At 52.4% G+C, this 11,753-nt stretch overlaps 1 protein-coding gene across 1 annotated transcript; it reads left to right on the forward strand.

Moving 5' to 3' along the window:
* The first annotated feature begins 5,777 nt into the window (after window positions 1–5,777).
* On the forward strand, window positions 5,778–11,276 carry bmp4 (bone morphogenetic protein 4). Its single transcript, XM_028972498.1, has 4 exons — window positions 5,778–5,940; window positions 7,695–7,817; window positions 8,311–8,675; window positions 9,947–11,276. The coding sequence occupies exons 3-4, from the start codon at window positions 8,318–8,320 to the stop codon at window positions 10,801–10,803; spliced, it is 1,215 nt and encodes a 404-aa protein (XP_028828331.1). The 5' UTR covers window positions 5,778–5,940; window positions 7,695–7,817; window positions 8,311–8,317; the 3' UTR covers window positions 10,804–11,276.
* The last annotated feature ends 477 nt before the right edge of the window (window positions 11,277–11,753 follow it).

Here is an 11,753-nt window from a genome sequence, read left to right on the forward strand (position 1 = left end):
TAAAAGCAATCCTGCTTGTGTTCGCCTTCCGTTTTATTGCCATGTTTTTTCGGCTGTAGTTAACCCCTCGAGTGCCACCGTGTCTTGCAGTAGTCTGTGGGCCATGAAAGGTCTTCATTCAACAGACATGTGCTGCTCCGTCTAATTTGATAATAATGCCTTTTCTTTATTGGTTTTATGGATTACCATAATAAGCATAGTAATAGTGGATATGCAAAATTTAACCTAGCATCCACACAGGTAGCCGCAGATGTGTCTTGCATACTCTATAACATTTTTTCAAATATTGTGTTATCAGAGAGAATAAAAATGAAAAAGAAATAAAAATTTCCAAAAAACTAGTATGGATGGTCCAACCCCAATGCAAAACTGCTTCCAAAAGTGCAGTAGCACGTGTCAGAGTAGCACGTGTCGCAGACCTGAACCGATGTGTGGGATTCTGATTCGGACGGCCCTGTTTAATGGGATTCTGCTCGCTGCGTGGGCTGCTTTGGGTGGCGTGTCTGTCGAGACTGCAGCGCTCGGCCTCGTGTCTTCCTGCCAAAGGCCCATGGTTCGCCCACACCGGGATGTTAGCATATTCCAACTGCTTTGAATTCCTTCCCGCCATCCAAGGAGTGCGCGCTGCATTTTAAAACTTGTTGGACCCTTTCAAGTTTTATTTGAAAGTATGTAATTACATTCTTGAAAGAATAACAGGTCCCCGGAGTGATTTACATTGAGTATTAAATGTCAAGGTTTGAAAAGACACAGTTGACACTCGCTCATCCACTTAAGAGCTTCTCAATGGCCTGAAATGTTAAGAGGGCTTCAGGATATGGATGTGCAGTAAAAATAAATATGTAAAGAGAGAGAGGGGGAACGGCTCTGAAATGCACCACTCACCTTTTGTTGGAAGATTGGACTCGCGTGGCTCAGATTCCTCCATTGCAGCGTTGTTTTGTTGACACCAGTTTTAACAAAGTTTTTTTTTTTTTTTTTAAATTGTCATGGATTAAGCCTGATCCCAGAACTTCATTGTAGTTTAGGATTAATTTTCCATGAATTTTCCATGAATAAACTGACTGATCAAACTAGGAAAAAATGAAAGAAATAAAAATTTATATAGATTTTGTGATTTAAGTTTTGAGCATATAAATTAAGATACTTTTCAGAAGTTGTATTGTGAATCCTAAAAAGATACTGGTTTTCTGATATTCTTGATCAATCAGCCATAATCTTCAAGTGTGAATGCACCGCTTGAGAAGATGCACTGATGGTTTATTGGGACAGCCCGTGGACTGGTAATACGCAGACCAGCTCTCCTGGGTCAGGGTCTCCTCGAGTGCAGCTCCAGATAATCCGGTGAGAAGGTTCCCATGCGATACGTAACAACCCAGTGCGCAGTGGGCGGACACGGCTGAACCTCAGGCAGCGTCTGGACAGTGTTGTGGCAGGAGTGCCTTAAAAAAGGCTGCGTCCGCCACTCATTTCACCAGGTCGCCTCTGATAAGAGGTTCTTCTGCACCAGGCCCTGCCTTCACGCCGAATTTTATCCCCGAATTTACCCATTTCTTACACTAATTGTAATACTAGTGTGTACCCATGTGAATTCCCCACATCTCTGTTGACATGAAACCACCACAACAGAGTCCCTGTAACACACAGTCCGGAGGAGCTAATACGTTTAAGAATAAGCTTTTAACAAATTCTTATCATTACTAGTAATAGTAAGAGAAGTAGCGGCAACAATTATTTCATAAATTGTTGCCTAGCAACATGAGCATAGCGGTATAATAATACAGAATTCTGGCCAATAAGCTGCCAATCAAATTTTACAACAGAAATGAACCATTTGGAGACCACAGGGTAAAACACTACAAGAAATCGGACGAATTAGAGATAGACCCCCTACCAGGGCTGTAAATCTTGGCCTGTCAGGTTCATGCTCAATTTCTATCGTTTTAGTCGACGTGGGTCGGGTCGGGTCTGGTCGAGCTTGTAAATAACCAGTCGGCAAACACAAATTTACAATCTGTAGTACCAATCCTTTCCGTATCACTACATGCGAATTTGTTTTTCGGTGATTGGTAAAAGTGTTTACTTCCACTTCCTCTTCGTCCACCGCTCATAGCGCGCCAATGAATCCAGGCATTTACGAAGCCGTCCTTGTCGCGTCCAGATTGGTGTTTTCTGGCGTTATCGGGCACTGCAGGGTAGTGCGACGATGCCGGAGACATTATTTACATTTTCATTCTATACAGCGTGCTGCAATTCGTAGCTACACGTGCGTTGAGGTGGTCCTTCCGCTTCTACGGCGGCGTTTTTTTTCATTCGGACTTAAGATAATAATCTCCGGTTTCAAACAAATAGACAAAAGAACAGCGACGAGGAGAAAATGCCGGACCCACGGGGGGCGCATTCCCACCAGATACAAACTAATGGTGTTTATTATGCGCCGCCGCCTTTGCGGGGAGGCTGTTCTTTGTTCTGGTTCGAGCGAATTTCGGCCCCGTCGCTCCGGCAGCCGTCCCCTCTTCGTTTTTCTCTCTGTTTACTTCTGCTTTCGTGAGTTTACATGCCAATTCCATTACGGGGATTAAAATAGTTTGCGCGCCAACCCCCACCACACACACACACACACACACACACACAACCCCAAACCCTAGCCCCAAACCAGGCTCCTTTAACTCCTCCTGCCATTTACTGCCTTTGAAACACATGAGCTGAGTGAGAGGATTACGCCACCGCTTGCTGCCGCGGAGGCCATTATCGACCCCGGAGGAGGAAGAATGTTCCGGTCAAAAGGGCCGGCCCCGGTGAAATCCAGGTTTGATCGATGAGTGGGGCGCGTGTCCGCACTGCCGGAGCCCCCCTGAGCCGCGGGGAGAGGGAAAAGAGCAAAGGGGAGTTAGCGCCAGACCCCCGGAAATGTCACCGGGCAAATAAAAAGCTTGCCAGCAGGAACCGGGGCCGGTGCAACGCGCCTGGAATCTCGCCGGCCCATTAAGGCATTAAAAGTCATTATACAAGTTTAAAAATCGAATCCTTCATTTCTGCATTGTGAGTTTTTTTTTATAGTAATTTTCTTCTGGATTTCGTCCATAATGCAATTTTTTGAAGTTCAGGTTGAGCTTGTGGGCCGATTTCTGGGAAATTGACTCGTACTCGGTGACTCCGTTGTTATTAAATTTGCCACGCCGCCGTCTCCTGACAATCCGTCTTTTTAACAATGCCGCCTCTGTTTATGTGCTGGAATATGCGCGGCAGAGCGGAGGCATCGTGGACGGATCTGCAGCCGGAACGGTTTGGCATTTTTCGGGGAGGTGGGGCCGGGGCCGTCCCCGTGCGCCGCCTGCAGCGGAACCACCCAGGGGAGATAATCTCCCTGTGATCTCGGCTGAGCGAGGCTAAGCCCGGTCAACGCCTCACAGCGCACCTCCATTACACGCGCAGGTGCTGCCCCCACCTCACCCCTGGGCCTTCGCTCGGCCTCGCGTTCCCGCGGTAATTACGCGCCGCTTCAGAAGGAGGAAGAATGGAGCCCAGCCCCGTTCCCGGCTACTGAACTACGCACCTACACATTCACCACAGATCAGGCCCTGATACCGCTTCAAGGGCCCGCGGGGGCCTAGCTGGTACCGAAACGGACCGGAAGGTAATCTGAAGGTTGCCGGTTCGTCCCAACATGGCCGATGGTTAAAAGCAGAGGACACACTCCGTTACGTCACCGTGCGCTGTGCTGCAGCATCTCACCGTTTACATTTACATTTACGGCATTTATCAGACGCCCTTATCCAGAGCGACTTACAATCAGTAGTTACAGGGACAGTCCCCCCCTGGAGACACTCAGGGTTAAGTGTCTTGCTCAGGGACACGATGGTAGTAAGTGGGATTTGAACCCGGGTCTTCTGGATCATAGGCGAGTGTGTTACCCGCTAGGCTACTACCACCCCAGGCACAATGACAGTCACTTCACTTGAGGAGAAAAAAGGTCGTTACGTGCTGCAGGTGGCAACGTTACACAGAGAAGAGGAGGCAGAGCGCGGGCCCCCGTCCACACGAGAGCACTTTTCTATTAAACGGGTTCTCTTCCTCCACACCTGCAGGTGGCGCTGCAGCTCCCCCCACTCTCCTTGTTTGGCGTCTAGTTCTCCTCTAGGGGTGATTTGTCTTTTTTTTTTTTTTTTTATCGTTTCTTTATGAGGTTCTGCAACCGCTGCAGCACGACCATCAACGCGTTTTCCACCCAAAAAATAAAAAGCCGGTTAGCTGTCCATACGGACATGCGGAACAGAAATTCACTCTGGAACCCATCTTAGAAAAGAATCGTTTTGCCGCGTTGATGCAAGGCCAGATCGGAAAGAAACTTTGCTGTTTTAGAGAAAAACCTTCTTGTGTGGATCGGGCTTCAAGCGACGTGAAACTGAAGTGATTGTCATGGTGAAACGCCACAGCACAGGGTGACACGTCTAAATGTGTCCTCTGCGTTTAACCATCACCCTTGGTGAGCAGTGGGCAGCCTGGGGAGCAGTGTGTGGGGACGGTGCTTTGCTCAACGGCACCTTGGCGGGTCGGGATTCGAACCGGCAACCTTCTGACTACGGGGCCGCTTCCTTAACCTCTAGGCCACCACTGGCCCTTAGCCATTAAAACATCCCATTTTGTAAAAGCAAAGGCCAAAAAAGTCTCCTTCTGTGACACAAATGTGTCAAGTGTGAAAGTGAAGTGATTGTCACATGTGACACACAGCAGCACAGCACACGGTGCACACAGTGAAATTTGTCCTCTGCTTTTAACCATCACCCTTGGTGAGCAGTGGGCAGCCATGACAGGCGCCCGGGGAGCAGCGTGTGGGGACGGCGCTTTGCTGAGTGGCACCTTGGCGGATCGGGATTTGAACCGGCAACCTTCTGATTACGGGGCCGTTTCCTCAACCGCCAGGTCACAACTGCCCAGTGTGACACATTCAGAGGACAGAAGTGGGGGAAATGCGCTTTTTAAACGAGATGAGATGATGATAAGATCGTGGTAAACTAGTGGTGTTCCGCGGGAGGAACGGAGAGAGGAACCCACCTGCATCTGACCCGGAACCCGAGGATGGACAGCTCGCACTGCCGGACGGTGCCCGGCGGTCTGGGCCGCAGACACGGCCAAGGTTTGCCCTTCTTACCTTTCTTTAATTCACCGATAGCTGAGAATCAGCGTCCGGCCCACACTCCTCAGGCCGTGCGGTGAAACAAAGCCCGTCTCTCGCACCTTCGCAAGGTGACTTCAGACAGGAAGGCCTCGTACCCGGGAGCAAATGACAGGCTGCGAGCGGCGGAGGAGTCACAGTAGCGAGAGAAACAGGTCGAAATGACCCCCCAAAAGAACCACTTCCTGTTTGGTGCCCTGCTCTGGCCACGTCTGACCCCCCCCCCACACACACACACTAAACTGCAGTTCTCGGGGTGCTTACGCGGTCGTAAGCGGTCGGCCCCGTGGAACGGTCACCACCACCCCCCCCCCCCCCCCACCCCCCCCCCATACCCCCCCGCGTAAAATGCACGCAACATGGCAACATATCGGTTACCAATTATCTAAGCGTTACAATAAAGGATAATTTTTTGTTTTTTCTGGGACTATAGAGGGAAGTTAAACGGATTCCAGCGACAGATCGAACGTCCTCCGGAGACCGCGCGGGTGGGAGGTGGGTTCTGCTCGAGGTGTTGGGGGGGTAGGGAAGTAGGCAGGCGAAATTGGGCGGACGCATAAAAAGCTGGAGGCACCAGCGCGCCCGATCTCAGTCTGCGGAAGTTCGTCCCGCCCGCTGGAACTTTAACGGAGGAGCTACTTTTACGCAATGGACCCGCGCCCGGCTTCGCCACGGCGGACGATGAGGGACTAATGCGACCCGGACCGTGCGCGCCGGGGCGCTCGGGTGCGCGGTGCGACGACGTCGGCTCCGGGACGGTGATGGTGAGTGCGGTGAGGTGTTGCGCGTCCGCGCCCCGGGACGGCTTCGCTCCGTTATCCGCTCTCGGTGATTTGTCGGGGGTCCCGGGGGGGGGGGCCGGACGGGGGACTCACCTGTCCGTTACTGCCGCTCGAGGGCGGGGGGGGGGGGTCACCGAGTGTCACCGACAGCGCGCGCCGTGAACGAATGCGACCGTCCGGATACGCGTAATATTCTAATATAATATTCGACAACGGAGGAAGCGCGCGGCGCCACTGTTTTATTAATATTCACATGATGTCAATTACATTTCGGAGGGTTACAGTTCAGCAGGGGAGAGCTGCTGGGCCGCATGAAACAAGCTAATTATTATTCCATGACATCGTTGTTGCTGATACTGGCCATGAATAGCAGATCAGATTATGTTGGGCTGGAAAAAGGTTGGAATAGGAATGGGTAGTTTATGTCATTTAGAGATTTATCTCTTTTTTTATTATTATTTGGCCCACTCGGTGCCTCTGGCTGGCTGGGGCCAAAAACCGAGTTTTACGCTCGAAACACGACTTTTTATGGATCAGGCCGGCCCAGCAAGAACAAACGGCCTTGATCATCGCCCCGTTCCTGCCGTAATGTCCCACACTCCTCCCTGTCAAATTCCTCGGAAAAAAACACACATCTGAAGGGCCATGCGCGTGTCCTGATCCCCTTATCTGCGCCGAGAGGGAGACGTCGGGCGCAGGGCGGGCCAGAGGACACGGCCAATCCAGAGGGTGGCCCCGGTTGCGAAACGTTTCCAAAGCCGGCCTGTGCCATCGTGGTGTTTACTTTACTTTACTTTATTTAGCAGACGCTTTTATCCAAAGCGACTTACAAGAGGAAGACACCAGCAATTCTCGTTCGATTTCTATAGAATATTGAGTTTACAAACTAAGAGCCCTGATAAGGCTTAGATTTAGACTGTTCATTAATTTTGATCTTAATTTAACCCCCGAGGCGGAAATTCCTTGAATAATCCTTCCGAAAGCCTCCAGAAAAGAGTGTTGAGCTGGAAGTGGAGTTTTTTTTTTGTTAAATTCGCCCCACGTCTGGTGGCGTCAGCGCGGCCGAGGAACAAGTGGCTCTTTGCCGCGGAGAGGAGTGCAGGAAGAGTTTATTGTCGTGGACGGGACATCCCCCCCCCCCGCGGAACCGCTGCCCTCTATACCCCGTTCTCACGGGCAGGAGGACCAGACGCCCGGCCTTTCCCAACTCGGGTAACGCGGCGAGGCGGATGGCCGCGGCGGGGGTCAGGCCGGGGTCACCGTCTAATGAAACGCGCGCATTCACACGCGATCGCGGGCCGGCCGCCGTGCATCATTGCTGCCGTAATGGTTGGTCTGGATCCAGGGAAGATGACCGAGCGCCGGGGGCCGTGAATCACCCGAGATGAAGCGTGTGGCCCTGCAGGCGGAACGGACCTCCGGCTACCGCTCTGAAAGCGTTTGATGTTTTTTAAGTGCGGGCTTCGGCGAGGACTCGAGTAGCACGAGGCTGTCTGGAATACGGACGATGACAACGGGGCCGTCGTAGTGAGGCGCGTCTGTCAGCGCCGCCATTGCAATCCGGAGACATCTTTTCACCGGCCACTTAATGATTGATCGCTCGTTTAAAAAGCTGTGGTTTTAATGTGGCCCGATCCCCCAGATAAACCAACTATTGGGATCAGAACAGGATCCGGCGCAGACCCCCGCAGTTCTGTCTAGTGCCGGCCCGTAACCCCCTCTTCCGTGCGTTTCAGGCCGAGGCTCCGACCGGCATTGTGAAGAAGCCCCCCAGCAGCACGTAACATTTCCTCGAGGAACTCGTCCAGCGCCGGATCCCGACAAACATGGACTGTTTTCCCATGCTTTATTTTCTGTCGGTAAGTGGAATTTGCACCATGTGACGCGGTCGCCACGTCGCCGCCTCCCTTTTTTTTCCCCCCTCCTGCAATAAAATGGTGGGTACGGTGGGGGGGTGGGGGGAGAAAGGCCCCTCTCATGCTCTCGTGTTCCCAAATCGGCGGCACGCGGTCGTTTGTTTCGCTCCCCGGCGGGTCGGACGTGTGAGACTCCTGTCCCCTCTTATCGAGTTAAGGCTCGGCCCGACCTTGAGGCAGCTTCTCCCTCGTTCGTCCAATCGTGGCGGAGGCCGAGGGCGGGGTTTACTCGGCTCCGCGGATTCCGTTAAAAAAAAAAAAAGTTTCTGGACGCCGGTGGAGGGTGATGGTAACTAAAAATAGTCCAGACTGAACTATTTTACACCTTCGAGGGGGTGCTGACTTCCCGATGACATCACATGTCGTGGAGTCACGTTAGTTATTTTGATCTCTCTCTTTCCCTCTCTCTCGTCTGTTTCACCTCCCTCTGCACCAGAGACATCATGATTCCTGGTAATCGAATGCTGATGGTCATTTTATTATGCCAAGTCCTGCTGGGAGAGAGCAACCATGCTAGCCTAATACCCGAGGAAGGGAAGAAGAAAGTGTCGGGCCTGCAGGGTCGCCACCCGGGTCAGGGTCATGAGCTGCTGCGGGACTTCGAGGCCACGCTGCTGCACATGTTCGGGCTGCAGAGGCGTCCCCGGCCCAGCCGCTCGGCGGTGGTGCCCCAGTACCTGCTGGACCTGTACCGGCTCCAGTCGGGGGAGGCCGAGGAGGCGGGGCTGCACGACGCCGACTTCGAGTACCCCGAGAGGTCGGCCAGTCGGGCCAACACCGTGAGAGGATTCCACCATGAAGGTAAAGTGACGTGAACGCTGTTAACACTAATCTAGGGCGGTAGTGGCCTAGCGGGTAACACATTCGCCTGTGAACCAGAAGACCCAGGTTCAAACCCCACTTACTACCATTGTGTCCCTGAGCAGGACACTTAACCCTGAGTGTCTCCAGGGGGGGACTGTCCCTGTAACTACTGATTGTAAGTCGCTCTGGATAAGGGCGTCTGGTAAACGCTGTAAATGTAAAAATTGCCGTATTATCTAATCACGTGGAATACGTTGAAAAAAAACGAGCAGCGTTTTCGTCGTTTTCTCCATGTCTGTTCGCCATCATAGCAGGGTCAAGGGTCACCCCAGCAGCTCCAGGAAAACTGCGCCGCGTTCGTCCATGTGGACCTTTTCGAGGACCGTCCTCAACGTGCAATTATCTTTAATGCGACTCTGCAGACTTCTAAATAAAGACCTGCTGCCAACAACGTGGACAGACGGAGGCGGCGGACAGAAAAACCGAGCTCCCGAGGCAGAGCGGGGCCAACGTGTGTTCTGTACCGGGGTTTAACACGTCACCAGGAAGCGGTAACGATATTCCCGATTACGTCCCACGGTAACCAGAAGCGCCTGGCCGAGATTGGGGGCGGGGCGCCGATTCGAGCGCGACGTTCCAACAAGGGTGGCGGTGCCAGAAATGTGGAAGAGTTTCCCGCGAAAATGGGAAATGTTCTCGGAAGGTCGGAAGACACTGTAAGTGCAGCGTCAGGTCGTGTGGGCGTGTCCGTGTCACGTCACCTAACGGAAACATGGGACCGGGCTCAAAAACGGGGGGGTTTGTTTACGGAAGGGAGAACGGGGCTTTTAATGGTAACAGAGGGCACCTCCGGAGGTTCTGGGAGCTCACCTGCCACCAGTGGTGGCCTAGCGCTGAAGGAAGCGTTCCTGCAATCAGAAGTTTGCCGGGTTATTTACATTTCCAGCATTTACCAGACGCCCTTATCCAGAGTGACTTACAACCAGTAGTTACAGGGACAGTCCCCCCCTGGAGACACTCAGGGTTAAGTGTCTTGCTCAGGGACACGATGGTAGTAAGTGGGGTTTGAACCCGGGTCTTCTGCTTCACAGGCGAGTGTGTTACCCACCAGGCCACTACCACCCTGCATTTAACCCACCAAGGGTGATGGGTTAAATGCAGAGGACAAATTTCACTGTGTGCACCGTGTGCTGTGCTGCTGTGTATAACAAGTGACAATCACTTCACTTTATCACTTGACTTTTTATCTCTCCTCACCCCTGATCCAGAACACATGGAGCAGCTTCCATCCGACGGAGCCTCCATCCGAGGGGGCGGCGGGACCCCGCTGCGCTTCCTCTTCAACCTCAGCAGCATCCCGGAGGAGGAGCTGCTCTCGGCGGCGGAGCTGCGGCTCTACCGGCGGCAGATAGACGACGCCGGGAGCGGGATGGAGGGTCTTCACCGGATAAACGTGTACGAGGTGCTGAAGCCCCCGCGGGCCGGGCAGCTGATCACGCGGCTGCTGGACACGCGGCTGGTGCGCCACAACGCCACGCGCTGGGAGAGCTTCGACGTGAGCCCGGCGGTGCTGCGGTGGACGCGAGACAACCTGCCCAACCACGGACTGGCCGTGGAGGTGCTGCACCTCAACCAGACGCCCCGGCACCAGGGCCGGCACGTGCGCGTCAGCCGCTCCCTCCGCCACAGCCCCGAGGAGGACTGGGACCAGTTGCGCCCCCTTTTGGTCACCTTTGGCCACGACGGCAAGGGCCACCCGCTAACGCGGCGGGCCAAGCGCAGCCCCAAACAGCGGGGGCGGGGCAAGCGCAACCGGAACTGCCGCCGGCACGCGCTGTACGTCGACTTCAACGACGTCAACTGGAACGACTGGATAGTGGCGCCCCCGGGCTACCAGGCTTATTACTGCCACGGCGAGTGTCCCTTCCCCCTCGCCGACCACCTGAACTCCACCAACCACGCCATCGTGCAGACGCTGGTCAACTCGGTCAACACCAACATCCCCAAGGCCTGCTGCGTGCCCACCGAGCTCAGCGCCATCTCCATGCTGTACCTGGACGAGCACGACAAAGTGGTCCTGAAAAACTACCAGGAGATGGTGGTAGAGGGGTGCGGCTGCCGCTGACCCCGCCCGGCCACCAAATACCTTCACATGGACCCCTATTTATAACTTTTACGTTGAGATGTAATGTTTGTCTCATTTTTATTTGTTTCCCCAACCTTATGATCATATATTTTGACAAAATATATATATATATATATTTATATCTACACATAAAAGATAAATAAAAGTGAGTCCTTATTTTAAACGTAAAAAAATAAAAAGCTGTACAACGTTTCATAATGTATATTAGATTGTATAAGTTTTGTATAAGAGACATAGTTAAAAAAAAAAAAAAAAAAGACAAAGTTTATTTACTGGTAATATTTATTGCTTTCATATCATACACGTCTACAGGAAAAAAAAAAACTTCACGAAATGACCCTTCGCCATCAGGCCCGAGCAGAAAGCCCTTCTGTATCCATGAATTCGAGCACAGTGTGAACATATTTTTTTTTTATTTTAATTTTTCCTTTGTAAAAGTAATCTGGATTGTGTATTCGTCTTTTTAATTCACCTCCACGTCGCCCCGTAGTCATTTTTAGGTGCCCCTGGAATTTGGAGAGTATCTTTCGCATCTAGAAAAAAGTGTAAGGAAAAAAAAAAAAGTATGAAGTTTGAATAAAAACGAAAAAAAAAGAGAAAAGGTCCCCGAGAGCCACGTCTGTATGAACTACTTGGTTCTTCTCGCTGGGCTCGCACACGGGTTCTCGACGTGGGAGTTTGACGTGGATCCGTCCCGGTCTCGGGGAATCCGACGGCGCGGCGTTACGAAAGGTTCGACCGTCCCGCCTCCCGCCTTTGTCCTCGCACCGCAAGACAATTTCCATCCAGGCCGACGACGACCACAATAATTCGGAAATATTTGCATCAGATTTGAATTACAAACTGCAGAGTGTTGCCAGGTTCTGTGGTACCGAGAGGGAGTTAAACCGAGCCGAACACCAGCGAAACACCCCAAATTCCTAATTCCT

The sequence above is a fragment of the Denticeps clupeoides genome, chromosome 1 (genome assembly GCF_900700375.1).
Source record: "Denticeps clupeoides chromosome 1, fDenClu1.1, whole genome shotgun sequence".
Taxonomy (NCBI): Eukaryota; Metazoa; Chordata; class Actinopteri; order Clupeiformes; family Denticipitidae; genus Denticeps; species Denticeps clupeoides.